At 40.3% G+C, this 27,294-nt stretch overlaps 2 protein-coding genes across 2 annotated transcripts; both read left to right on the forward strand.

Moving 5' to 3' along the window:
* Positions 1–1,764: 1,764 nt before the first annotated feature.
* LOC133982928 (cytochrome P450 11B, mitochondrial) lies at positions 1,765–11,162 on the forward strand. The gene is made up of 9 exons (XM_062421811.1): positions 1,765–2,102; positions 2,277–2,447; positions 5,587–5,801; positions 7,244–7,447; positions 7,614–7,795; positions 7,893–8,059; positions 9,220–9,298; positions 9,412–9,624; positions 10,979–11,162. The coding sequence occupies exons 1-9, from the start codon at positions 1,765–1,767 to the stop codon at positions 11,087–11,089; spliced, it is 1,680 nt and encodes a 559-aa protein (XP_062277795.1). The 3' UTR covers positions 11,090–11,162.
* Positions 11,163–13,494: 2,332 nt separating this feature from the next.
* pklr (pyruvate kinase L/R) lies at positions 13,495–26,924 on the forward strand. Its single transcript, XM_062421802.1, has 12 exons — positions 13,495–13,710; positions 17,453–17,617; positions 18,625–18,716; positions 18,817–18,948; positions 19,946–20,132; positions 20,232–20,505; positions 21,109–21,259; positions 22,054–22,206; positions 22,368–22,534; positions 24,352–24,418; positions 26,308–26,422; positions 26,528–26,924. The coding sequence occupies exons 1-12, from the start codon at positions 13,695–13,697 to the stop codon at positions 26,632–26,634; spliced, it is 1,626 nt and encodes a 541-aa protein (XP_062277786.1). The 5' UTR covers positions 13,495–13,694; the 3' UTR covers positions 26,635–26,924.
* The last annotated feature ends 370 nt before the right edge of the window (positions 26,925–27,294 follow it).

Raw genomic sequence — 27,294 nt, forward strand, 5'->3', positions numbered from 1 at the left:
TCATCACAGAGCCGATTAGTATTCCACCTTTGGATTGGGTTAGTTTAAAAAAGAACTGCAGGAGAACAGCAGGGAAACATCCTCATACTGTACTGTACTTTATGATTGTACATTGTACAGCAATATAGAGACTCAGTTCAATAATTGCTGTTGTGACACTTAAACCTTCATTCTTTTGTTTTGTTTTTATTTTTTTAAATTTTGTGTAGCAATAATGATGTGTAACCATCAGAGAATTTAATAACTTGGTTAAAATGAACTGAAAAGATCATTTAAGTTGATGTGAATCAAACCTGTTAATGTATTAATATCCTAGATTATGAAAGCTACTTCACAAGTGGTAATTGTTTAAAAACATATTTAAACTGATGATGAAATCATGATGTATTTCCATATGCTGTATTTAATTTTGACATTTGAAAATATGTCAAACACTTTTGTTGATGTAATTAATATAAAGATTTTTTTTATTTGCTGTGAAAGCATATTTCCGCTGCATTTAGATTACTGTTGTATTACATTTTAATAATTTTAATACAATTTTACATATTACACAATCTGTTGCTGCAAGCTAAACATAGGAAAGCTTGTCATGGTGAAGTTTTGCTATGACACTGTTGTATATTAGAATAGAAAGTAGAACTGCAACAATTGATTAATGGATCAATTAGTCGATTAATCTTTTTAGTCATTCGAAGTATAAGTCCCCAAAAGGCTGGTTTCAGCTTGTTAAATAGAACGATTTAATATTTTTTTTTGTCATGCATGATCAAAGAAAGGTGAAACAAGACATCACCTTTGATTTTGAGGAAATGATGAATTGATTAATCAAGAAAATAGATGAATGAAAATAATTGTTTGTTGTATCCATAATTAGAAAGTACTGTAGCTACTAATTTCTGTTTACAGAGCTTACTCAGCTCGTTAAATGATATATAGATCCAACTGGGTGATCTATACACAAGTAAGGAACCTCAGGGCAACACATTCATATAAGTAATGAAATAACATTATATATATATGTATGTATGTATTTATTTATGATTGACTAAGAAAATTATTTAGCCGTATTTTGTAAATAATCTCTGACCTGTATAACTTGTGTCTACAGTACATGAGCCAAATGTTGTTGAGATAGTTTCTTGTGTAAATTGGTGTGAAACTAGTCTAATGCTGCAATGTCAAAGGTTTTTATACAACATGAAGCAAAGGCCAAAAATGTGATTTGTGTGTGTGTGTGTGTGTGTGTGTGTGTGTGTGTGTGTGTGTGTGTGTGTGTGTGTGTGTGTGTGTGTGTGTGTGTGTGTGTGTGTGTGTGTGTGTGTGTGTGTATTAATAATAATAATAATAATAATAATAATAATAATAGTTTATAATAATAAAGGCTTCTTTGACAAGCTGGACTCTATCTGTCTTTTTGGTCTTTTACACAATATTTGTGTGTGTGTGTGTGTGTGTGTGTGTGTGTGTGTGTGTGTGTGTGTGTGTGTGTGTGTGTGTGTGTGTGTGAGAGTGTGTGTGTGTGTGTGTGTGTGTGTGTGTGTGTGTGTGTGTGTGTGTGTTTTGGTTCAACCTGACATTTGGGCTCTGTTGTGTTTCTCTTGAACTCTGCACCTTCAGATCCATAAATCATCCCCTCCTATCAGAGTGACTTAGCACTTTCAAGGATATTGGGCTGGGGATGGAGGAGGGAAGTTATCAGTCCTGCAAAGACAACGACAACAAGCTCCGGATGACACCGACAGACACACAGTTGTTTGGACGATGAGGAGCATGTCCATCTGTGTGACTGCGTGTGTCAGACCACAGGGCACCTGTGGGTCCAGAAATCTGCTTTGTGGTGTTGCATCACAAAGGGCTCTTTGTTTGACTGCAGCAGGTGCAGTGGTAGATGGGAAGGTAGAGGGGAGAAAAGCAGCAGCTAAAGTCGGTTCAGGGGTTACAAAGAGGGGTGTGAATGGACGGGTGCGGAGCTTTGAGGATATCCCTCACACAGGGAGGAGCGGCTGGATCAATCTGGTGAAATTCTGGAGAGAAGATCGTTTCCGGCTGCTCCACAAGCACATGGAGAGGACCTTCAACACCCTCGGCCCTATCTACAGGTAGCAGGAAGATAGAGGTGGTAGAGTTGTTGTGAACAGAAATGTTAAAAAGATACAAGGATGCATATCGGGAAGAGGCACAGACACAAGAATGAAGAGCGAAAGTGATCAATGTTTTTCAATATGCATGAGCAGCAGTTATCTTTTTGATTATGTATGTTTGTGTGTGTGAAGGGAGCATGTGGGCACCCAAAGCAGTGTGAATATCATGATGCCGTCCGACATCAGTGAACTGTTCCGCTCGGAGGGCCTCCACCCCAGACGGATGACCCTGCAGCCCTGGGCCACACACCGAGAGATTCGGCAGCACAGCAAGGGAGTCTTTCTCAAGTCAGTAACACACCTGTGTCCATGTGTTAACAGTCATTCAGTGAGTTGTCGAAAGTGTTCAGACTTATTTTCCCGATGCTGTAGCCTTGAAAAACATCTGAAAAGTTGTTATATATATATATATATATATATATATATTATTATATTAAACCTTCATCATTAAATAAGCAAAGTTCAAAGTTAAAGTTTGAAAAAAATACATAGATAGGTGTTGTTCAAGAGTTTAACACTCATAAACAGATTCATCATAACTGTGTAGGTGACAATGGACTATAAAGATGTGCAAACAACCTCAGAACTGTCACAAATTCATGTCATCTTTTTCTAGCTAAGCCTACTAAGGACCAGTGAAAACAACACAGACAGAAAACCTCTTATAGTATGTTTTTTTAAAGATCATTTTCTTCTTTTTCTATTCTTAGTATTGTTATTTGTCAGTGATATTCTATGTTCTTAGCTTAATTATCTTGTTTTTTTAGTATTTTTCTTGTTTGTGTCATTATCTGCCTGATGTTGTATTCTCTTGTCTGACACTTTTTATGCTGGTGTTCTGGCCACGTCTCCCCTGCAAAAGATTTTTCTGACCTCAGTGGGACTTGTCTGTTATACAGTATCTCACAATAGTGAGTACACCTCTCACATTTTTGCAAATATTTCATTATATCTTTTCATGGGACAACACTAAAGAAATGAAACTTTGATATAACTTAAAGCAGTGAGTGTACAGCTTGTATAGCAGTAAAGATTTACTGTCCCCTGAAAATAACTCAACACACAGCCATTAATCTCTAAACAGCTGGCAACACAAGTGAGTACACCTCACAGTCAATGTCCAAATTGTGCCCAATTGTGTCGTTGTCCCTCCCTGGTGTCATGTGACTCGTTAGTGTTACAAGGTTTCAGGTGTGAATGGGGAGCAGGGCTGTTAAATTTGGTGTTTTCTCTCTAATACTCTCATACTGGTCACTGGATATTCAACATGGCGCCTCATGGCAAAGAACTCTCTGAGGATCTGAAAAATGTAATTGTTGCTCTTCATAAAGATGGCCTAGGCTATAAGAAGATTGCTAACACCCTGAAACAGAGCTACAGCGCGGTGGCCAAGATCCTACAGAGGTTTTCCAGGACAGGTTCCACTCGGAACAGGCCTCGCCAGGGTCGACCAAAGAAGTTGAGTCCACGTGTTCAGCGTCATATCCAGAGGTTGGCTTAAAAAAATAGACGAATGAGTGCTGCCTGCATTGCTGCAGAGGTTGAAGAGGTGGGGGGTCAGCCTGTCAGTGCTCAGACCATACGATGCACACTGCATCAAATTGGTCTGCATGGCCGTAGTCCCAGAAGGAAGCCTCTTCTGAAGCTGATGCACAAGAAAGCCCGCAAACAGTTTGCTGAAGACAAGCAGTCCAAGGACATGAATTACTGGAACCATGTCCTATGGTCTGATGAGACCAAGATAAACTTGTTTGGCTCAGATGGTGTCAAGCGTGTGTGGCGGCACCCTGGTGAGGAGTACAAAGACAACTGTGTCTTGCCTACAGTCAAGCATTGTGGTGGTAGCGTCATGGTCTGGGGCTGCATGAGTGCTGCCGGCACTGGGGAGCTGCAGTTCATTGAGGGAAGCATGAATTCAAACATGTACTGTGACATTCTGAAGCAGAGCATGATCCCCTCCCTTTGGAAACTGGGCTGCAGGGCAGTTTTCCAACATGATAACGACCCCAAACACACCTCCAAGATGACAACTGCCTTGCTGAGGAAGCTGAAGGTAAAGGTGATGGACTGGCCAAGTATGTCTCCAGACCTAAATCCAATTGAGCACCTGTGGGGCATCCTCAAGCGGAAGGTGGAGGAGCGCAAGGTGTCCAACATCCACCAGCTCTGTGATGTCATCATGGAGGAGTGGAAGAGGATTCCAGTAGCAACCTGTGCAGCTCTGGTGAATTCCATGCCCAAGAGGGTTAAAGCAGTGCTAGATAATAATGGTGGTCACACAAAATATTGATAGTTTGGGCACAATTTGGACATTGACTGTGAGGTGTACTCACTTGTGTTGCCAGCTGTTTAGACATTAATGGCTGTGTGTTGAGTTATTTTCGGAGGACAGTAAATCTATACTGCTATACAAGTTGTACACTCACTACTTTAAGTTATATCAAAGTTTCATTTCTATAATGTTGTCCCATGAAAAGATATAATAAAATATTTGCAAAAATGTGAGGGGTGTACTCACTTTTGTGAGATACTGTATATATTTAAAGATTCCTTCCAGTCACGTTTTACTCCTTTGAATAATAATTTGAGTCTGATATGGTTTTTCCATTAAAAAGTTCAGTTATCTTGTTAGAAATTCTTAAAATGACATTCTTGTCCCTCGTTAAAAAAATTCCAGAATCTATGAATATGCAAATATGTTTCATTTTAAAAGTTGCACTGCTGCATGGAGAGATGTCTCCTACTTCACTGAAAAAATGTAAGCTGAATATTGGACCAGGATTTGCTCCAAACTAGTTGTGTTGTCAGTGAGCACAGAGAAACTTTCCATTTTCAGCAGATGAATGTGAAAACAGCCTTCTGATGTCAGACTCTACAGGTTCATTATCTTGCAGAGTGAAGCTCAAACATTCAACTACAGGAACAAGAAAAAAGTGGAGGGAGACTTTTCAAAATGCCTCTTTTGATATTGGGAGAATGCCAAACAGAACATAAGTTCTTCAAAAGTCATTGAGGCAAATATTTGTTGAAGTTCTGTAGGCAACTGTTTGTGAAAAAAGGCAAAAATGAAGCTTTAATTAGTTAGTTTTAATCCCAACAGGGACAGAAGCAGGTTTTGCTTTTATCTTCTTCTCCTCCAAAGAAAAAACACATTTGGGAATTTAAATTCAGTGGGTATAGACTGCTGAAAATGGTCACAATCAGGATGCCTTTACTATATGTTACCAAGTAACTGTTTCATCTTTAAAAAGCAGTACTATACCTTTACAATACACCTTTATCTGAGTAATGTTTAGTTAAAGAACAGCACATCTGCTTCAGAAACGGTATCCTAGTTTTCCTTTCAACCTCTTTACTTCAAAATGTTTGAACATAAGTGACACAGGTCGATTTGAGGCTCAGCAACTTCTTTAAAGCCTCGCTCCAAATCTTCTCTCCACAGGAACGGAGAGGAGTGGCGAGCAGACCGTCTACTGCTCAACAAGGAGGTGATGATGAGTGCGGCCGTAAAGCGCTTTCTCCCCCTCCTTGATGAAGTGTCGAGTGATTTCTCTCGCATGCTGCGGGACAGAGTGGAGAGGGAGGGGAGAGGAGAAGAGGGGAGACGCAGTTTGACCATCGATCCAAGTCCTGACCTTTTCCGCTTCGCACTGGAAGGTCAGAGGTCATCATCCCCCTGTGATCTGTGGCTTCTGGTTTCTTTTTGTTTATATATGTGTGATTGTGTTACTTAGAGGCTGAACAATTCTGGTTCTTTTTCTATTCAAGCAAAGTAAGTAAAGTGTAGGTACTTGTAAAATGTATCAAAGCCTCAAGAAGGATGAGTATTCGATGGGAAAATCCTACTTTCAAACTCTGATGTTTCCATTTTATACAGCTGGGACTGATCTTGATCTAATGTCACCTCCCTTTTTAGACAGGCTTTCATTCAGGCAAACTGTTGGCTTTTTAGGTTGAGTCCAAAAAGGTTACGTAGGCTGTGACAGCTTCTCACATCAGAAGAATTATACGTCACCATTTAAAAAAATTTTTTAAAGGGTGTTTTCAAAGGGTGTTTTTTAAAGGGTGTTTTCATTTCAAAATATTCTCACCTCTTGTGGGAACCAAACCTCATTTTAACCTTGGGCATATCTGTCGTTAACATATTACAGATGTAGCAGGTCAAGGAGATCATTCGCCTTTAAAAATAGAAACAGCAACAAAGATGATGAAAGCACCAGCATTCTTTCACCAGGTCTGACCCTTTCATGTGCTTATCCACAATGTGCCACATTCACAAGCGTGAATGCTTGTGTGTGACTCAGTGTGATGTACACTTGTATGTATATCTGTGTTTGTGTGTGTGTCTGTGTGTGTGTGTGTGAGCGAGAGAGAGAGAGAGAGAGAGAGAGAGAGAGAGAGAGAGAGAGAGAGAGAGAGAGAGAGAGAGAGAGAGAGAGAAAGAGAGAGAGAGATAGAGAGAGAGAGAGAGAGAGAGAGAGAGAGAGAGAGAGAGAGAGAGAGAGAGAGAGCGAGAGAGTTAGAGAGAGAGAGAGTTGAGTCAAACTGGACTGCTCTTAATGGACCACAGCATATGAAACCAGGTGCTAAGCTGGGGTAGGAATAGACTGGCAACAAACTATTCCAGTCGCTGATGCGTCGTTAATATAACATGATCTTGTCTGATAGAGATGGGCGTCGGGTGGAGTAGAGACGGCTCCGCTGAGACACAGTATGCACTCAGAAAACCAAATTTGCTCTCTGTGTTGCTTTGGATGTCTGCTTTCAAAGAAATACATTTATTTTTTGTCTGGTTTCCTTATTTGGGTCTTTTGAAGTGTATTCAGTTTCTGCAGGAGATTTATAAACTCACAAATCACAGTTCAACCCATTGACGTCCAAATAATCCTTCAAAGCTTAATTTTAATACATGAAAATATGAGTCAGGAGGTTTTAAAAACTGTCAACCTGTAGGTTCAGTATTCAGTAAAGCCAGTCCTCTTGTTTTAGCTTTCTCCTTTTTTAGGTTGATTGAAATGTGGTATTTCACCTTGAGACATCCCAGTTATCTCTCACACTCACCCACCTGCACACCCCCCCACCCCCCACCCCCCCTGCAGCCAGCGGACACGTGCTCTATGGGGAGCGTATGGGCCTCTTCTCTTCATCTCCTTCCCTGGAGTCTCAGAAGTTCATTTGGGCTGTGGAGAGAATGCTGGCAACCACCCCCCCTCTCCTCTACCTGCCCCCTCGCCTGCTACTGCGCATCGGCGCTCCCCTGTGGACACAGCATGCCATTGCATGGGACCATATCTTCAGCCATGGTAGGACAAGCTTCATGCAGGGATTGGACTCCTAAAATATGAATAATAGCACATTTGGTCTGTATTTATGGTTCCGCTTCCTCCTTTAATCGATGACAATGTGTTCCTTCCTTTTTCTTCTTCCTATCACACTTGCCTCTATCTTTCTGTGCTGGTCTTCTTCCAGCTGAGGCAAGTATCCAGAGGGGGTACCGGCGCCTGTCATCCTCCCGGGGTCAAGGGTCTGAGGATGGGGCAGCTGGAGGCCTGTACCCAGGCGTTCTGGGCCAACTCATGGAGAAAGGGCAGCTATCTTTGGACCTCATCAAAGCTAACATCACTGAGCTCATGGCTGGAGGAGTTGACACGGTGTGTGTGTGTGTGTGTGTGTGTATTTATTTTAGCCTGCGTCTGTATACCTCACACTACTGACTCTGTGTCACCTCTCATCCCATCCTCTCTGCAGACAGCGGTGCCCCTGCAGTTTGCTCTGTTTGAGCTGGGCCGCAACCCTGAGGTGCAGGAGAGTGTGAGGCAGCAGGTGAGGGCATCATGGGCACAGGCTGGTGGTGACCCTCACAAAGCCCTGCAGGGGGCACCACTGCTGAAAGGCACAATCAAGGAGATTCTCAGGTACACAAAACACAAGACAGACTCAGCCACGCATGACCTGATAAATCTGTTTGTGTGGCCCAGTTGACAACTTACACACACACTTTGCTGCACCATCTCTGCATGGTGTATACTCGTTACCTCAAAGTTTCCATCAAGTACACAACACAGCCTGTTATGGATGGCAGTCTCATTAAAATCAACACTACATAGCTGCAGGTTTTTTTGTATCTTCAGACAAGGTTGTAATTTGATTAAACAATCAAATTACATTGGAATTTGCTCCGTTTTTTGGTAGATGGTTGTGATTTAAATTGAAGCACATTTAACACTTCTCATCCATGTTGACTTAAGTTTGTTCAAGGACGTAGTTTATTTTTTCTGGCTGACTTTTGACCATATCACATGGTCTTCATCAGCAGATGCAGTTTGCTCATCTATCTGTTAATGTATAAGCTCAGTCGTTATTGTGATTTCTTCTATATGACTAGAGACTGACATAAGTACTTACCTCCAGTACCAGCACATCTTCATGACAAGTTAGTACACCTAATCCATACATGACAGCCATTTGATATGGTAAAAAGCTCTGGAAAAAGCAGGACCTTGAGTTAAGAATGTTTTTTTTAAACCTGTATTATAATAATCAAGATTTCAAAAGTAAATTTTGACACTTCAACAAGATAGACCCCAATAATTGCCTAATATTGCAGGATTCCACTTATATTGTACTTTTAGTGTTGCAAATTCTCCCCCAAAATTGTAATTAATCTAATTACTAAAAACTGACACATAGTGAACCTGGGGCATTTGGATTAGTTGCCCTGTAGGTACTCCAGCCTTGCATCTGCAGACTCACAAAGCATATTCTCCTAAATATCCAAACTATTCTGTTCTCCAAAGGAAGCAAAGGTCTTAAAGTAGACACATTTTGAATGAAGTCTACAAGCTACACATACTCTACATTCAGCTATCTTTTAACCTGAAGCCAAAATCCCCTGCAGCACCAAAACAAGCACCAGACAAGGTGACAGATGTAAGAGATGAAAAAAACAAGTGTCTGCAGGGAACAGCTGTCTGAGAGTCTGTTGTGAGTTGGTGTTGAGAATTGAGTGAGAAGTCAAATGTAACATCTATGAATGTGTTAGTTTAAGTGTGTTTTTCTCTGTTGTTTGTGTGAGGTTATACCCGGTGGGAATCACAGTTCAGCGGTGTCCAATCAGAGATATCGTTCTTCAGAATTACCACATACCTGCTGGGGTGAGCAATCACACTGTGACTTTCTGCCTTATTCTCTACCAAAGTCCCACATGAACTTATCTGCACACAGAAACTTTCAGAGCTATAGCTGACTTCAGTGTGTCTCTCCTCAGACGATGGTCCAGGCCTGTCTTTACCCCCTGGGGAGGAGTGCAAAGGTGTTTGAGGATCCACAGCGCTTTGATCCTGGCCGTTGGAGGAGCAAAAGAGACGAGGACCAGAGAGGAGAAGGGACAGCGTTTCGCTCTCTGGCGTTTGGGTTTGGGGCGAGACAGTGTGTCGGGAGGAGGATTGCTGAGAATGAGATGCAGCTCTTACTCATGCATGTGAGTGACAGCAGGAACAAGAAAGAGTGAGGAACAAGAGAAGAAGGATGATAAAAGAGTCAGAGAGAAAGGATGTGATTGACTGACAGAGAGAAGGTTCAGATTTTCTGAAGTCTGTCTTAGTGAAAGTACTGATGTGCCATTATGTACATGGAAACTGGCCTTGATCGCTGTAACAATTCATACTCTCCATTCTTACCCTAAAGCTATTTACTAGAACCATCTTTTTACTCACATGTTAGAGAGTGAACCACATTCTCTGTATTTATGTACACTTGACCTTAACACAGGTGCCATTGTTTTGCAGCCCTTTCCTATTGAGCCTGGCTATTTTGACAGCTGTCAGCCACAACTCTGTCCTTTTTAGGATCTCTCAAGGAAAGAGTTGCTGCTTACGATCAGCGACCATCTTTTTCGTTTGTAGCCAGGACCTTCCAAATAAGGACTGTGGGGTGTTGTCTTTTCTCTCGAAGTTAACGCTAACTCACTGGGGATACCAAGCAGTGCAGGCTTGTGCTTACATTAGCTAATCAGATAACATTAAAGTTACCCAAACATTACGACAAAAGACCAACTCGGTATGAGTCTCAGAGCTAGAGAGCGAACTGTCAATCATAGCTGTCAATCACTGCCTACACAGCAGACCTCAAAGCACTTCATCTTTATATCTTATTAATGAAGCGATAATTTCCAAAATTAGCACATTTATCAGAGAACCCCAATGTAGAGATCGAGACCATAATGACTCATTAAAAAAAATGTACTTAATTATTATGAGAGAAATTGAAGCTTTTTGAGTGGGAGTGTACTGGAGCCAGGGATTTTTTTTGGAGCCAGCATCTAGCAACTGACAGTGGTATTGCATTTTAAGGGACTTCCACATTGACTTGAATTTTTTTAATTTCTTGTTCATGTGCCACTTGCAGAATATCTCTCTATATATATCTCACAGCTCAGCAAGGATCTTGAGTCCGCAGTGAGAAAGAGGAATTTTGTCTCTAAAAAGGCTACAACTTTAGCAGATACTGACTCAATCTAGCTAACAAAGGCTGCTGATGTGTCATATTAGTTGAACTTTGCACAGAACGAGGGCCGTGGATTTTGGCCCTCCATTTCTTACTGTGTAGTCGTGTTCAGAGAGAATAGCTTTATGGTCAGTATGGAGAGTAGGAATTGTTGCAGCGATCAATTTCTGCGTACATAAAAGCCCGTCAGTACTGTATTAAAGACCTTGAACCTATTCATTAACCTGCATCTGCCAAGCAGCATGACATGTGCTCTGCTCCTTCTCTCCCCCTCTACCACCTCCTCTCCCCTGTCTCCCTTTATCCTCCCCGTCTCTCTCTTCCTCTAGATCCTGCTGAGCTTCCGTCTCAGCGTGCCATCTTCGGAAGACATCAAAACCAAATACACCCTCATCCTCCAGCCTGAGACTCCACCAAGGATCACATTCAGCAAGCTCTGACAGACACACACACACACACACACACGTGCGCTCGCATACGCATGCACACACACAGAACAAAAGTCAGTCTGTGTTAAACCCCATAATTTACACAGTGCCAATCCACAAACTTAACTAATATCTGAAGATACTCAGTGGAGGTTTCTCAGCTTTCTTTGCAGCCTCATACACTTTGCATTCAGTACAAGAATTCATAGTATTGATAGACAAAATAAAGTATAATAACTCCCTTATACTGTTGCCTTGGTCTTCATTATGGTAAAGCATGCAACAGCATTATTGACACTGTTGTCCACAAGATGGTGCTGAAACTCGCACCAAACCATTCATTAACATTAGTCGCGCTTGTCACTCCTCACTCTTAGCCTCCTTCTTGCATCCAACAGGTTGGTCACTTTCTTTCTAAAGATTCAAACTTGACAGCTTTTCTTCATTCTGTGTTTGTATTCTGTGTTGGCTCAGATAGTCCAAACATTGTTTTTTGTGTGCTTGTCTTTATTAGGTAGATTGCATATTTCTCAGCTGGAAGCTTCTGCTGTTTATTTCTGTCAGTCTGCCACATATTGGTCCCTCTAATTTCACCTTTAATCATTTGTTTGCTGACGAGCTGTGGTGAACTCAAGTGACTTTGACATGTTTTTTCTCCTGAAACAAAGAACTGTCTCCTTGTGCTCGGTGTGTTTAAATACCAATACTCCAACTTGGCCTGTGTATATTTGAACTGTAGGAAATTTAAGTTGAATGACATAGTATTGCACTTTGACTTCAATGTGTAAAACCGACCTTTACTCCAGTCTGGAAATTGTGTATATGTGTAGGGTTATTATATCATCCTAGTTGTGCGATGAACTTGGGTTGCAGGATATACTTTCTGCAGTCAACCAAAGAGCAAAGGTCTGTTTGTCCTTTGGCTAACGATTTACACCCTCTGTCGGGCTGGCTTCATGCATGACTGTGCATAGATAAAACTCTACAGCTAAAAGCAGCCAAACCTGTTTGTAGAGACCTGTAAGAAACTTTGAGTAAACTGTGTCCGTGAGAGTAAAACACATAATCATCTCTAAGTGTCATTTGTCAAAGTCACACTTTCCTACCATTATCAGTCCACAATTCTTTAAAACAGGATGTGGTGTGTTTTCTAATAAAACAGCAACACACTGCAGTGAGGGGAATGCAAAATGTGGAGAACAAATTGGTAATTCTTTGAGTTTTTATCAGCGGTTCCCAAACTTTCTGACATCAAGGACCTCTGGCTAAATCTGCAATAAACTTCTTTTAATAAGGTTTATTTTTCTCACTTTGAAGAGTAACACTTTCACCCTTTTTAAAAGGTGTTTAAGCTAATAAATGATTTTATTATGCTTCGCAAACCAATAATAAATATAACTTTTGGGTTGCTGGTGTTTATCCTCTTTCAGTGTGACACTTGCTTTGCCTTTTTGGCGCTTTAGTTCATCACGTACATTGCCCAAATGGACTGTTGGACCTCTGACCGTCTGGAAAAGGCTTTCAGGGTATTTGGATTAAAATTACTGATAAATTATTAACATTTATTGCTGCTGACTTAAATCATCATGAGATCAATTTATTCAAGACTCATTCACATTTATAATTACTACCTTTTGCTGATGCCTTATTTGAAAGTTAAAAAAGCTCCTCGTGAATCATGTGATGACTTTTAATAACTCAACAAGTCAAGGTTTTCTTAAACATAGCAAACCAAAAAGTCATTGTAGGTAAAGGCTTATAACTGATTTATAAAGCATTAGTAAACTATTTATTAATAATGCTATTATTTACAAATCACAAACCCTTTATAAAGGTTGCCTTATTGGAAAGTGATACCCCTTGAAAAAGTAGTAAACAATTTACACTTTTACAATTTCACAATTTAATTTACCAGCTGTTACTTTTAGCCAACGTATCTGAGAGGTGATACAACACAAGCAGGGAATATATATATATGGGTAAGAAGACATGAGCAGGGTTAAGAATGACAAATATTAACAGCAACATAGTGATAAAATGAAATCATTATTAACATCTTGTGGACCCCCCTCAGGGTTGCCTGAAGCCCACTTTGGGTGACACTGGCATGGCAGTTAATTTGGTCACACTCCTTTGATCAGGTGACTATATCACTAAAACATCTACATGCCCAGATATTCAGTACATGGTTTTCAGTTAATGGTATGTCAGGCACATGGTTAGTATTACATAATCTTCAGAGAGGCCAAAAATAGACGTAAAGACTTTGTACTATAGTGCACCCCGATAATTTAGTTTCATTATTTAGGTTTTTAAATACGTTTTTTTCTATTTTTAGCATCGTCATGGCCCATTTCAAGCTGGCCCACCTTTCCTGCTGCATGCAGTGTGCTCCAAATGGTGTAAGGGGGTGGAGAGATGAATGGGAAGCAGTGGGGACAGGGGGTAAAAAATGAATGAAAGAGAGTGAACTTTGCTTGTTCAAGTGACTTTAGTCTCACAGAATTACAAGTTCACAACCTGAGTAAAGCCGAGAAGAAAGGAAGGGGACAAAATTGCAAATAACAAAAAAGACAACTAAAGAAACCTGAAGTAGGATTTGATTTATTATTAGAAAATGGACAATTCAATGGGTAAGACTGAATACTTTTTTTTTAGTATTGTGGATGCAGCGTTCAACAGGTTTTCATATGTCAGCATAGTTAAGAATCCAAAGATAAGTATTTAGTGATGGATTTATCAGGATCAGTGATTAATTTTATCCACAAGAACGAAGGAGCTTTGTGTATTTTTAGTATCAGGGCTAATATTTGATTATTTTCCAGTAACATTGGTTCTGCATTATCAAATCAGATGATCATATACATCACTGAGCTACCTGTTTTCAACTTGTGGGTCAGATAATGCACTAGTGTGACATTTGTCAAGTTATTTAGAATTTTAGTGCAGAGTCAAATCTGCCTTTTACCTTGGATTCATCAATTGATTGCACACGTGCACATATTGACCTACCTTTGTACAAGAATGTGACCCACAGCAAACAGGTAACTCCTGGTCCATTTTGTCCCTGCCCGGCACCTGCTTCACCTCTCTTATCGGTCATAACGCCTGTGCAATGACTGGTATTTTGTAATATTGGTGTCTTTGACCTAACGTCGACTTTATTTATAGACAGCATTCCAGTAACAGGTATTTGTGTGTGTGTGTGTGTGTGTGTGTGTGTGTGTGTGTGTGTGTGTGTGTGTGTGTGTGTGTGTGTGTGTGCGTGTGTGTGTGTGTGTATGTGTGTTTCCATGTGTATACTCCTGGATGTGTCAGAGGACGATCTCAGTGGGACATGTAATGATGTGTGCACCAGTGCCGCAGAACTGGGTCACAAGGAGGTGGAGAGAAAGAGAAAAAGACATGAGGAGAGAGAGAAAACATGAACAGTCACTACATCCAGAGGATTCAGAGCCGTGCATGTTCACATTATCCTGCATAAACCTCCAGTCACTGTTTACACCTGGGAGCCTCCTTAAGCTTTGTCCTTCTGTGTTTGGTAGCCCAACATTAAAACATGACAGAAGGCCTTAGCATCATGACAACCTCATAAATAATATTTTTTCTATTTACTTCACCTTCCAGTCACCTCTATCCTCCACCTCTCTCCTTGCTTTGTCCTCAACTCTTCGCTCCTGTTGTTTTGTTAGCACCGACCTTGTCTGTCATCCTCCTATCTCTTCCTCCTCCCTGGTCTTTACTCTCCCCTCCCCTGTGGTGACAGAAATTGCAGGCTTGACTGACTATGACATCCTTTAAAATGGATGCCACTGTACTGGCCCAAGGCCCTCAGTCAGGTACCACAGTTAGTGCTTAGCATGAAAGACATGGGCTCCATTAACTCCTTCCTGTTTTAATATTGTGTTAGTGACACTGGAGTCACCATTACTGGGGCTGATTATTTATGGTGTTATAACAGTTTGAGTAATTTAAATATTTTAAGAAGTGCAAGGAAACAAAATGTGATTTTTTCAAAGAAAGCTGGAACTTGCAGAGAGATTGTTTGAGTTTGAAGTGAATTATATTCATTAATATTAGACAAAAATACTCTCAAATAACTGAAGAATTGTACTTTAATGCGGCTCTCATCAATATTTTTTATCATAAAGATTGATCAAATAACTACCTCTAATGTGAGAGGGTTGCTCAGAGCGGGGAAACCACAAATAATCATCACCCAGTTCTGTAGGTCCTCTCAACTCTCAAGAGTTTTATCATCTGTAAAGAGAAACTTAAAACCGACTGAAAATCTTGCCCTTGTGACTGCCTTGCTGCAGTGATGTGCAGGTGCACTCCAGAACAACATTGCTGCTGGGTGTGGTTACATGTGCAAAAGAGCACATTTCTGACCGCACCCAACCACACTCAAAACCTGCTGAGGTGATAAGTTACTCTCTAAAGGACAGGTTTGTAATATTTCAAGTCTGTCTTGAAACAAATCAAAAGTCAACATGAACACTGAAACAGGTTTTGCTTGCAGTCATCATTCTGTCCATACTGAGAGTTAGAAGATCCACAGTCCTTATTTTGCACAGAAATATATTTAAAAGTTTATCTGAAGATATTGTGAAGCTTCAGCAATCTGGTTTTGTCAGATAAAGTGGATATCTTCCACAGTCACAGTCTCTTTAATAAACATTTTCATTTTGTGTCTAAACATATTATTTGTTTGTTCAGCTGCAGTGGAAGGATTGTAACAAAAAGAAGCACTAAAAAGATATCGACTTGATTTGACTCATTTTGGTGGCCTTGAAAATTGGACTTACATTGATCATTTGGACACAAATAATAGTTGCTTCATATCCGCTGTGTGCTGGCAACTGTTTGCTAATGTACTTGCCAGAAAAATCAATGAATAAACATTGAATGAACATTACTTAGAAATTGGCATCATATGAGAACTGTTGTTGATTTTATCTTTTTATTAGTTTATTTGACAGGGACAATGGTCATTAATCAACAGAAAAAAAGAACTGGAGATGAGCCAGAGTTAGCATAGAAAGCTAATGTTCAGCTGTTCTACCTGGCCAGATGAAGAGGCACTATTATGGTTTCACTGCTAATTTTAGTATTCACATTCATGACCAATTTTCTCATTTACTTATGGAGAATTTATTGGCATTAAGTTCTTCAGGATGGAGAACAAGTACTTCCAACACTGACACATTGGACATAAAATGAAAATGTAACCAAATAAGTCTCATTTCAGCTTGAGTTTCTCTTCTGAGAATGTAAAATATCTGACTTAGCTTAACTCTTGCTCCAGTGGGGATGATATTTCATTGTACTGTTTATTATACTAAATTTACTATGTATTATAATAAACTGCATGTGAAAGAAGATCACTGTTTTCCCTCCAGTTGCATTTTCATTTGTCTCAAATGTCAGCTCATTAATGTTTCCTCTATAAGGCATTAATATCAGCTGTTCTCCCTGTTCTCAAATGCAGTTTTGCTGCTTGTCAGGGAACTGCAGTGAATTGTTTTCATATCATCCTCTCATATGAAAGCTGAATGTCAGCATGTAAATCTTCATGACCCATCCATGCTGTAGTTAATGTCAGGTCAGTGTGTTGTGTATTTGTGCCTTTGTGTGCATGTAGAGGGGAACGGAGTTGGCAGTCACACTTTTTACTTTAATTGGAATCCCTCAAAAACCTTATCCTTAATAAATTACCTTTCAATGTGTAATAAAAGCCTAAAGTGTCAAATAGGAGTCGAGTGACCTTCTGTTCAAAAGATGTTGAATACCACCATCATCCCAGGGTTGGTAGTCACACAATATGAGTGGGCTGTTATTTTAATGGGAAAAAATAAAAAATGTAGGCAGTCTTAAAAATGAAATGTGTAATTTCATGTTGAATGTCCATAAATGTGACAACCAACCCTGAAGAGAATGTGAGCATCCCCATCTAGGATTGTCTGCTAACAGCTAAGCTAACAACCACATTTTGCAGTGTAGCTAAGAAAAACACATCTAAACTTTAGTTCTCCTGTCATACTTTTTAGTGGTAATAATTGTTTTATTATAAACCTATTGGTTAAAAGCCAAGAAGAGAGACAGAGTTGGATATTTATATTTTGACATGAAAGTGACCTCTGACCCCCATTCTGAAAATTCATCTTCACAGTCTGTGGTAGCAAGCTGCCATTTTTATCTCTGCTCCTCACTCTTTAACACTCAGCAGAAGTGTTGTTGTTCTTTTTCATCAACACAGGAATGACACCTTTTCTCTGTTTGAAGTGTTTAGTTCATTTGTGTTCACAGGTGGAGTTGGCAGTAGAGTATACTCATGTCTGACTTCACCCCGCTGACACTTACCTGTCTCCACAGCTCGCATCAGGCGCTACTCAGAGGTGATGACACTGCCAGACTCTTTCATCCAGCGCCAGCAGCTGGATGCCAGCATGGCCGACACCTTCCTGGAGCATCTCTGTCTGCTGGACATCGACCAGGAGCCAATCACAGCGCGCAACACCAGCATAATCTGCACCATTGGTGAGTGTTACGACTACTCACAGACAGTTAGTCTCAGTTTCAAGTTTGTATTCTGGCAACTGTTGCATGCAAGTCTGTTAGATGGCCAGCTCTTGGGTGATGCTGGGTGGCCTCCGCTGGCACAATTTGATTCTTGGCTGTGGCACTCTCTGCTCGCTCTGCCTTTCTTCTGCCCAGAAAAAGAGAAAATAATTAAAGGGAAATAGGCTTTACAAGTTGGTTTTTCCAGAGCTCTGATGCCACAGATTGGCTTTGACTTCTTATAGATAGTCCAGCATAGGCCATTTTACCTGCAAATAATAGTCAGGTGCCCAAATGAAGATTGGCACGTTTTTTTGGTGTAATCATTCCTCCTGTTTATATTGGCCCTTCATAATGCAAATGTAAGTGTCGGGGGACCAAAATCCATAAGCCTCCTTACATAAAAAAATGTTTAAATATGAAAGTTTATTTGAAGCTAATGTGATGCTTCAGCCATCCAAATTATTAAAATCAAGTCTGTATTTCTAAAAGTTACAGTCTTTTGTGCCAAATTCCCTCTTTTTTCACAATACTTCCACTGCAGCTGAACAGGAAAACACTGCTGACAAGATACAAAAAGGGAATGTTTTACTAAAAAGACTATTTGACTAATACAGTGTACAACTGTGTCCCCAATCACTTACATTGTAAGTGCATTTAAATGCATCTTCTAGTGGTCAGTATAAACATGAGGAATGATTACACCTGGTTAAGACAGTGTTGAAATCATTTTTATTATTGTTTTTTTTAATATCAGGAAATGTGAAAAATGGTCAAAGCAGACACTCAAAATTGTTTGTTTTGTGTAATCAGCAGACCAAAACACAAGAAGATTCAACTTGTCATAACAGAAAACAAGGAAAAAAAGAAAAAAAATCACATTTTTGCGCTGTAAATTTTGTGTTGATTGACTTGTTATTTATTAATGTAACTTTGAACTCAATCATAATGTATAATGTCCTATCTCTCACTTCGGTTCCTCTCAGGTCCTGCTTCCAGATCCATCCCCAAACTCCATGAGATGATCAAAGCAGGGATGAACATTGCTCGTTTGAATTTCTCTCATGGTTCACATGAGGTGCGTGACTATACATAATTTCTCACAACTACCACGCAACGTCTTGGTTTTTCATTCAGTAATGTATTGATTCTCTGTCTGGCCCCCCTGTGTCTGTCAGTACCACGGTGAAACCATCAAGAACGTCCGGGAGGCGGTGCAGACGATAAACTCTGACCCCCTGTACTATCGACCAGTTGCCATCGCCTTGGATACAAAGGGTCCAGAGATCCGCACCGGATTAGTGAAAGGAGTAAACATCTTATGCTTCATCTATCAAACTATATAATCATCCAGTCACATGCAGTCAGGTGTAAGAGCTTCCACTGGTGCTGAAAATATTTTGACTGCTTTGTACAGTGCATCGGCTGATGCACTGTACAAACACTTTCCTTTCTTGGCTAAATAACAACTGTTGATGTGCACTATTTTGCTCTCTCATTGTCGTCTCATTGTGCTGTCCTTTGTGTTAATGTTGCACACCGTCTGCTTTGCTGAACAAATAACTCCAAGCTGTCAGAAACCTTTTCATGCCTTGATTAGCTCACAAAATGCTCTGCATGATGTTCAAGCTGCATACTGATTCTGGCTTCTCTTCTAAAGTCTGTTTAATATCTTAATTATCAGATCAAATCAAGGTACTCACACATGTGCTACGCATAATTGTAAATCTTTGACTGAGATTTTTATAGTATACTTTATCTTAGTTTCATATTCCCACCAAGTAATTGTAATTTGCATATATGCCATGCCATTTCATGCATGTTTTAGCAAATTACTTTTTAAATGATCTGTAAAACATTGATAGGGGAATGACAAAAAGGATTACACATAAAACAAGGGCAATCAACAGCTGATTATTAGCTCAAAATACAATAAATGTTCTGTACAAAGTAGTCCTAATATCCTTGAACAGTTGAAGACATGTTATCATGGTCACTGACAATCAAATCTTCTGATGTGACTTTTCAGCCAAATGTATCATTAGAGACACATTAGACCCTTGTTGAAACTCAGCATGCCATTAAACAAGTCATGTACAGTCATGTGTCTAGACAGCGTGTGGAGTTTGGATCAAACAGGTTTCAGCATTAACTCTTTATGAGGTCAAGTCTGCTAATCTAAAATGTAAATTAATGCCTTATATATAGCTTTAAAATTACTTTATTATGTGTTTAATTGTCTGTCCAGTGCACCTTGCTTTTTTGTGTCTGTCTCTGACGGTTTGTATTGTGTGTGTGTGTGTGAAGAAAGTAGAGGAGGAGGCGGAGCTGGAAAAGGGCAGCCATGTCCGTGTGGTGACAGCAGAGAGTGACAAAGACAAGACTGATGGAAAGATTATCTGGGTGGACTATCCCAACCTGCCCGAAGTCCTGAAGAAGGGAGACAAGATGTTCATCGATGATGGCCTCATTGGACTCAAAGTGCTAGAAACAGGTATTACACATACAGTTGACTTTTATGAAGCTTATGTATCCTTTGGCTGCAGTTACACATCTGAACTGAAATACATTATTTTACTCTCCTTCTCTGCAGGCGCTGACTGGGTGGATACAGTGGTGGAGGCTGGTGGCTTATTGTGCAGTCGTAAAGGTGTCAACCTGCCTGGCTGTGACCTGATTGGCCTGAAGGCGGTCAGTGAGAGGGACGAAGCTGACCTGAGGTTTGGGGTGGCCCAGGGCATTGACATGGTGTTCGCCAGCTTCATCCGCTCAGCCCAGGATGTCAAGGATGTGCGGCGAGCCCTGGGGGCACATGGGCGAGATATCAAAGTGATCAGCAAGGTGGAAAGCCGGCAAGGGGTTCAGAAGTGAGTCAAAGAAAATATGAATTAAAATCATTTAGACATGATTATTTTTAGTGCTAATATAGCCGAAGGGAGTGAGCAGAGTCTCTCATAATGAGGCGGTGACATGACTTATGAGTCCATCGCTGATGGCGATGTGCTTCTCTTGTGGTGATGGGTGATGGGTAGACATACAATATGTCAGCTCTGGATACATCTTTGATAAGGAATCTATGTGACTGTATGTGTGAATTATAGCTGCCACTTAATATATCTGACACAATTTATGTCATAGCTCTCTCATCTCCATCACTCATCCCCTGATTTGTCTCAGAGCATGCTGGCTGCTGACTTAGTTTAATTAGACCTCTGATCTAATGACATTTTAGGTCGGATCATAAAGATAAAAAATTACACAATTGTGTGTCAAATCTCCTGTAACTGTATATTTCTTCCTAAATCTGCTGTTTATGTTGCACATGTTCATTTGGATTGTGTTCACATGATTCAGCATTTGGAACACAATGCATCACTATCTTTGTTAGCAAAAACCTACATTTGCAGATCCATCTCCCTATTCTTATATAATAAACATTCAGTCTTTTGCCTCCTCATCCTATCTGTCAGTTTTGAGGAGGTCCTTGCTGAGAGTGATGGCGTGATGGTTGCCAGGGGCGACCTGGGGATTGAGATCCCGGCGGAGAAAGTCTTCATCGCCCAGAAGATGATGATTGGACGCTGCAACTCTGCCGGCAAGCCTGTCATCTGTGCCACACAGGTCAGACAGGGGCACATGCACACACTGATACATTACACACTCACTCACACACACAAACACACACAGATGCAGAAATGATAACATATGCAGTTTTTGACTCTAAATGCAGTGTTAGCCAGTCAAATGTCGGATGAGTCCAAGTAAACTAACATTAGAATCTAATAAACAAAGACTTGTCCATAAATTCATCTTCAAAGACACACACATTTCCTCCCTTTCACACCCCTCTACGGCTGCACACGCATGCACGCACACTCCTCCAGCCATGTTGAGTCACAGTGCTATATCTTGTTTATGTTGCAGCTCTTGACTCAGAATGACAGCATTATAGCAGGTTTGCTACTCGAGACCTGATCCTCCAAACAACACCCACGCACATATTAGTATTAGCTGCAGCTTCTTCACTACTACAAAAATTCATTCTCTCAGGCAACGCTGCAAGCTATCTAATTTTCCAACTGTCTGCCATGCTTATTGACTCAGAATACAGAGTCCGACATGCCAATAATGAATAATGAAGTCATACTCGTCTGCCTTACTCTAAATTATCTCTATATCTCCTCCACTACTGTCCATCCATCCAAAAAGCCATTACCTCCCTCCCTCTCTCCCTGAAGCCTGTGTGTCTTACATCACTCATCTCGGACAAAAATTGACACACAAAGATACAAAGTGGGTTATTTTTGATGGATTTATTGATCAAATTGGTTTATGGTGCCTTGCAGGGGCATTTGGTTGTACTTAAAAGGCTAATGTGAAGCTAATGTATAGTGTGTGTGTGTGTGTTTTTGTAGATGCTGGAGAGCATGGTGGCCCACCCACGGCCAACCAGAGCAGAGAGCAGTGATGTCGCCAATGCCGTGCTGGATGGAGCCGACTGTGTAATGTTATCTGGGGAGACTGCCAAGGGACTGTTTCCTGTGAAGGCAGTTGCGATGATGCACTCGGTGTGTGTTTGTGTGTGTGTATACTGATGTCCATTACTGTTATATCTGACTTTGTGCCCTTTGATAACTCTCTCTCCCTCTGTCTCCCGCTGCACTTTCTCTCTCCCTCTGTCTCTCTCTTTCTCTCTCTCTCTCTCTCCCTCTCTCTCTCCCTCTCTCAGATCTGCAGGGAGGCAGAGGCAGCTATTTTTCACCAGCAGTTGTTTGAGGAGTTGCGTCGCCTCACCCCTCTATCCTCTGACCCCACAGAAGTCACTGCCATTGGAGCTGTGGAGTCCTCCTTCAAATGCTGTGCTGGGGCCATCATAGTCCTCACCAGCAGTGGCAGGTGTGTTTACTAACCCTGTCACCAGACAAGGCCCTCAATATTGGATGACTCTGCAAAATGCTTGATTATGTTCAATGAAGATCTTTTTATGTTTTACATCAAATACCTACCTGATGTCTGTGTATGACAACTACAGTATGGTTAAAGGAATAGTTCAACATTTTTCACCCTTTTCACTTTATTGCTGAGAGCAAGAGGAGAAGATTGATACAACTAGCTCGACTGACCCCCCCTTAAAATGCGGCAACAAATGAGATATAACTTGTTAATTAGTAAGCTTTAGAGGTGCTGCTAAGTAGATTTTCTTTTACCTTTAGACAGCTAGGCTTTCTGTTTCCCCCATTTGCAATCTTTATGCTAAATTAAGCTATGCAGCTGATGGCTCTGGTTACATATTTAACTTACAAATATAAGAGTGGTATCAATCTTCTCATCCAACTCTCAGTAAGAGAGCAAATAAGCATTTTTCCCAAAATGTTGAACTATATGTCTTTAAGGTTGATGAAAGATCATGGTTATAGCAAATGTACTATGGTTAAGGTATGGGTACAATTACTCAACTAAAACATTTAAAGTTAGGGAAAAATCAAGCATAAAGCAGAATGTTAATTGAAGGTCTGCAAAGGTGCACAAACAATGGTCTCCTGCAGGAAAGCCATTCAGTAAGCTTTTAACCACAAGGTAACGTATTGTATATTATGGCCACTGATTTGGTCAAGGACAACAATGATGATGATAGTTGTATAGTCATTTCAGTTTGAAGATTTGATTATAAAGATTAGTTTAATTTAGACATGATCTGAACTCCTCTAATATGTATTTTTCCTAGTAAGTGTGAGACCTGAATAAACATTTCTCTCACAGTTTTCTTCTCCCCTCGAGCAGATGTACAGCCTCTGTTAGTTTTTTTCTCCCAGAGGAAATCATACATACAGCAAATATACTGCAGTTTTTTTTCTCTGCTTTCACGTCCTTGGGGGAAGTTTTTTTGTTGACTACAATGCTTTATTGTGTTTCACTTAAGTTTTGTGTATTGCAACTCTTTGCTGGAAAACAAACTTCCCTACTGGCTGCAAGAGTGATTTTTGTACTCTGCACTCATCATGCACGTACTCTAACATTCATTTTTCACATTCACAGATACATAGACAGTTGCCAAACACAAACGGTTGACGAATAAAAGAAAATCTGAATGAATGCACTCTGGCACAGATGTACTGCAAGATACAATTAAACATTCAACATCCTTTCATACTCTGTGACAGAAAAGAGGGTTTTTGCTTTTAGGATGACAGGAATTTCAGTCACAAAGACTGCTTAGCTGACTGGTGTTGAAACAGAAACAGAGACCATTAGTAGTCTAAGTAGCATTTCCATTTAGATCTTTGGTAATGAAATCAGTTTTGAGGCTATGTGACAGTGATCTCCACCACCATCCTCAAAGCACCAAATGAAGGAATATATTTTGTAAGAACAGTGTTTATCCCTCCAGTAGAATTACAGAAAATGTGGAAACTGTCCTGGAGGCTCGGGGTGACGCAATACTTCACCCAAAAGCCCCAAAAACATATTTTATCAGTTGGCTTCTTAATAAGAGCAATGGGGTCCAACATGAACACCATAATTACTGCCAAAATTACAACATTGATGGTTATTTTACATTTATGTAATTGTAAAATATGATATAATTTATCTCTGTGCATCATTCAGTATTTAGCAACATTTGAATTAAAATGTGGTGACAGTTGTTGGTTTTTTGCTTTTATATATTTTCCTCCTTCTCATCACATTCCCACTCCCCCCCCATATCTCTCCAGGGCAGCACATCTCCTGTCCAGGTACCGACCTCGCTGCCCTATCATTGCAGTCACCAGGACCCCTCAGGTATCTTCTGCTCCTATGAAATAAATAATAGAAATGTCTTTGTGCTGACTGATAGTGCATTTGTCTTGCCGGAAACATGACTTAATGATTGATGAGTCACACAAAGACGGTCAGTGTTTACTCTCTCTGACTCTGCCTGCTGTTGTTGTTAATAGTGACACATGTGCGATTGGTCTAATTGACTGACTATATTTAAGAGTGATATTAAACTGGAGTGTATTTCTGTTTTATGGAGCTTTTTAGAGAGCTCTTTGGTCTGGTACAGTTGTTTTAAAACATGTTCACAGCCCACCAATATGTGACAAAGTGTTTTAAAGTAGGTCATAATTACCTATAATTTTAAACTCAGTTGGAGTTCATCCATATGGGAACCCCCTCCACATGAAGGACAGAGGTCAGGGTCAGAATCACAGCAGCACATCTGGAACTGGTGTAGACACTGAGGATAGCTGCTCGACTCTGTAACACTTCTCATGACGGCATTCACAGTGTCTCAGTCAAAAGGGAGGTCACTATGTTCATTTTTTTAGATTTTAATGAGTAGAGATACCAGGATAAAGTACACTTATTTTTCATTTTAGAAACAATGTTGAAAGGGGTAAAACATGCCATTTAGTGTGAGCATTTGTGACTAAAGTGCCTTTATATTTCCAAGAGTGCACACATTTTTAACCCTGGTGGGAATCAAGTTCATTCTCACATAGTTTCATAGTTATTTCTAAGAAAAGGCTTTTGCATTATTCATATAATATGCATTAAGGACTGAGCATAAAGAGACATCCAAACCAGTTTGTTAAATAAAACAAAAGCATTATCAAAACCTTACTAAAATACTGTTCCTTAACATTAAATTGGCCATGACAATTGTGTAATATCAAAGGCATCGCTCCTAGTGATGAACTTTGGTTCACTCTCCTCATTCTCATAGCATTGTTTTCGGTCTTAGCAGGCAGAGAAAAGGCTCTAAAAACACACTGTCCACTAACTGCTCATCAATAAGCTAACAGAAAGACTTAACTACTAGCGGGTGAATGTAATGGAGCATTTACCAGCTAAAGAGCCAGAAATTTCCCTTAGGACTTGGTGGAGATCAAAAAACTGAGCAAAACAGTGGGTGAATATTGGACCTACATTTATCAGGTGGACAGAAACACGACTCCAAATGAATGTTTATGTTGCTCCAAAACTGCTGGATGTGTAAATAAGCAACTGTTTACTAACAAGTTCAACATCTCATTTTAAAAAGTGATGATATTTCGATGTTGTGGTCACACATTGTTTGAGAAAATCATTTAATATTAGTTTAACGGGTAAATAAATATTTCTTTGTGTAAAACATGTTTTGAGGCCTCCTGTATAATGAAATGAATTAATCTACACTCTTATTATGACCTTTCTGAATAGAGAAAAACAGGTTTTACAGGTGAAACTAGAGGAAAACTCATGTGGTCATTTAAGTCAAAAGAGGTTTATCCTCTTGGGAGGAACCTGCTGTTTAGATTGTATGAAAAGTTGAGATTTTTGCCTGATGGTGGTGCTGGAGGAAAGCTCATGAAGCTTTTTGACAGTAGAAATGGTTCATCATCTCTGATCTAGATTTCAGCATATTGCTATTTAAAAGGCAATCTGGATTTGTTTTTGAGATGTCGTGAACCAAAATGTCAATAAGAATTGAATTAGCCTGACATGGCATCAGCTGAAAAGTCACAGGGTCATATGGGCTTTTCAGAAGGGTGGACCGACTGATCAACTTATTTATGTGGAAAAATAGTTCCTAAAATTGGATAAACAATTTTGTAGTCTTTTGAGATAAATAAAGATTCACAGCGCTATAATAAAACCCTGAATGATTCAACTGACACTCAGTTTGTCTGTGTCCTCTCCCCCAGGTGGCCCGTCAGTCCCAGCTGCTACGAGGCGTGTTTCCTGTCCTTTTCCACCCCCTGCCTGCTCCCGTCTGGGCTGATGATGTCGACAACAGGGTCAACTTTGGCATGGACATAGGTCAGTGTGTGATGTTTGTCTTTTTATGCATCCAACCATTATTCTTCTTATTTACATAATATTTTCTGGTATTACTCACATACTCCTTCTTTTCTGCCACCACAGGAAAGGCAAGAGGATTCTTCAAGACAGGCGACATGGTTATTGTGGTGACAGGCTGGATCCCAGGCAGCGGTCACACGAACATCATGAGGGCTGTCAGTGTCCCGTAACAACCTGACATTACTGGACCCTAAATCTCACTGAGCTGCCAGTGTTAGAGCCACTGATTAAAGAATCAGTGGCACCCCCACCGCGACTGAGAGTGCTGATCAGTGAAAGAATCTGAAACAATATGAATGTCATGAAAACCTGAGAACCAGCCTTTTAAATTAGCAAGTTTTTCGCATTGTTATTGCAGTGAGGAAATACTTGCCACTAAAACAGCTCTCATGCATTTTTAATGTGTATTTAACATGTTTTGAAAGCGATGACTCCTTCTGAATAAAAGTTAAACCATTAACTCTACTGTGTCCTGTTCGTGTTGAGACTGAAACTTCAGTAATTGAGCCATGCAGCTTGTTCCTTTCTTCCCTCTTAGGCTAGTTGAGTGAGTAATGGTGAAATGGAAAATGAATATTGTCTGTTCCAGCCATCATTGAAGCATATCATTATTGGTAGCCTCTGTAGAATTTGGAGATAAGGATTTCATTCCTCTTCATAACCCTGAGCTTATCTCTGTGACAGTGCGATCCTTTTGGCTATTTTGAGCTGTGCCGGGAAATGTGGAGATGACAGATATTTGGACTACACTCTTTTGTCCACTGAGATGACCAAGATGCCCACATCTGCATATTTTCCATATGTAAACTAATTATCTCTCTTTCTCACGT

Source organism: Scomber scombrus, chromosome 7, assembly GCF_963691925.1.
Source record: "Scomber scombrus chromosome 7, fScoSco1.1, whole genome shotgun sequence".
NCBI classification, from domain to species: Eukaryota; Metazoa; Chordata; class Actinopteri; order Scombriformes; family Scombridae; genus Scomber; species Scomber scombrus.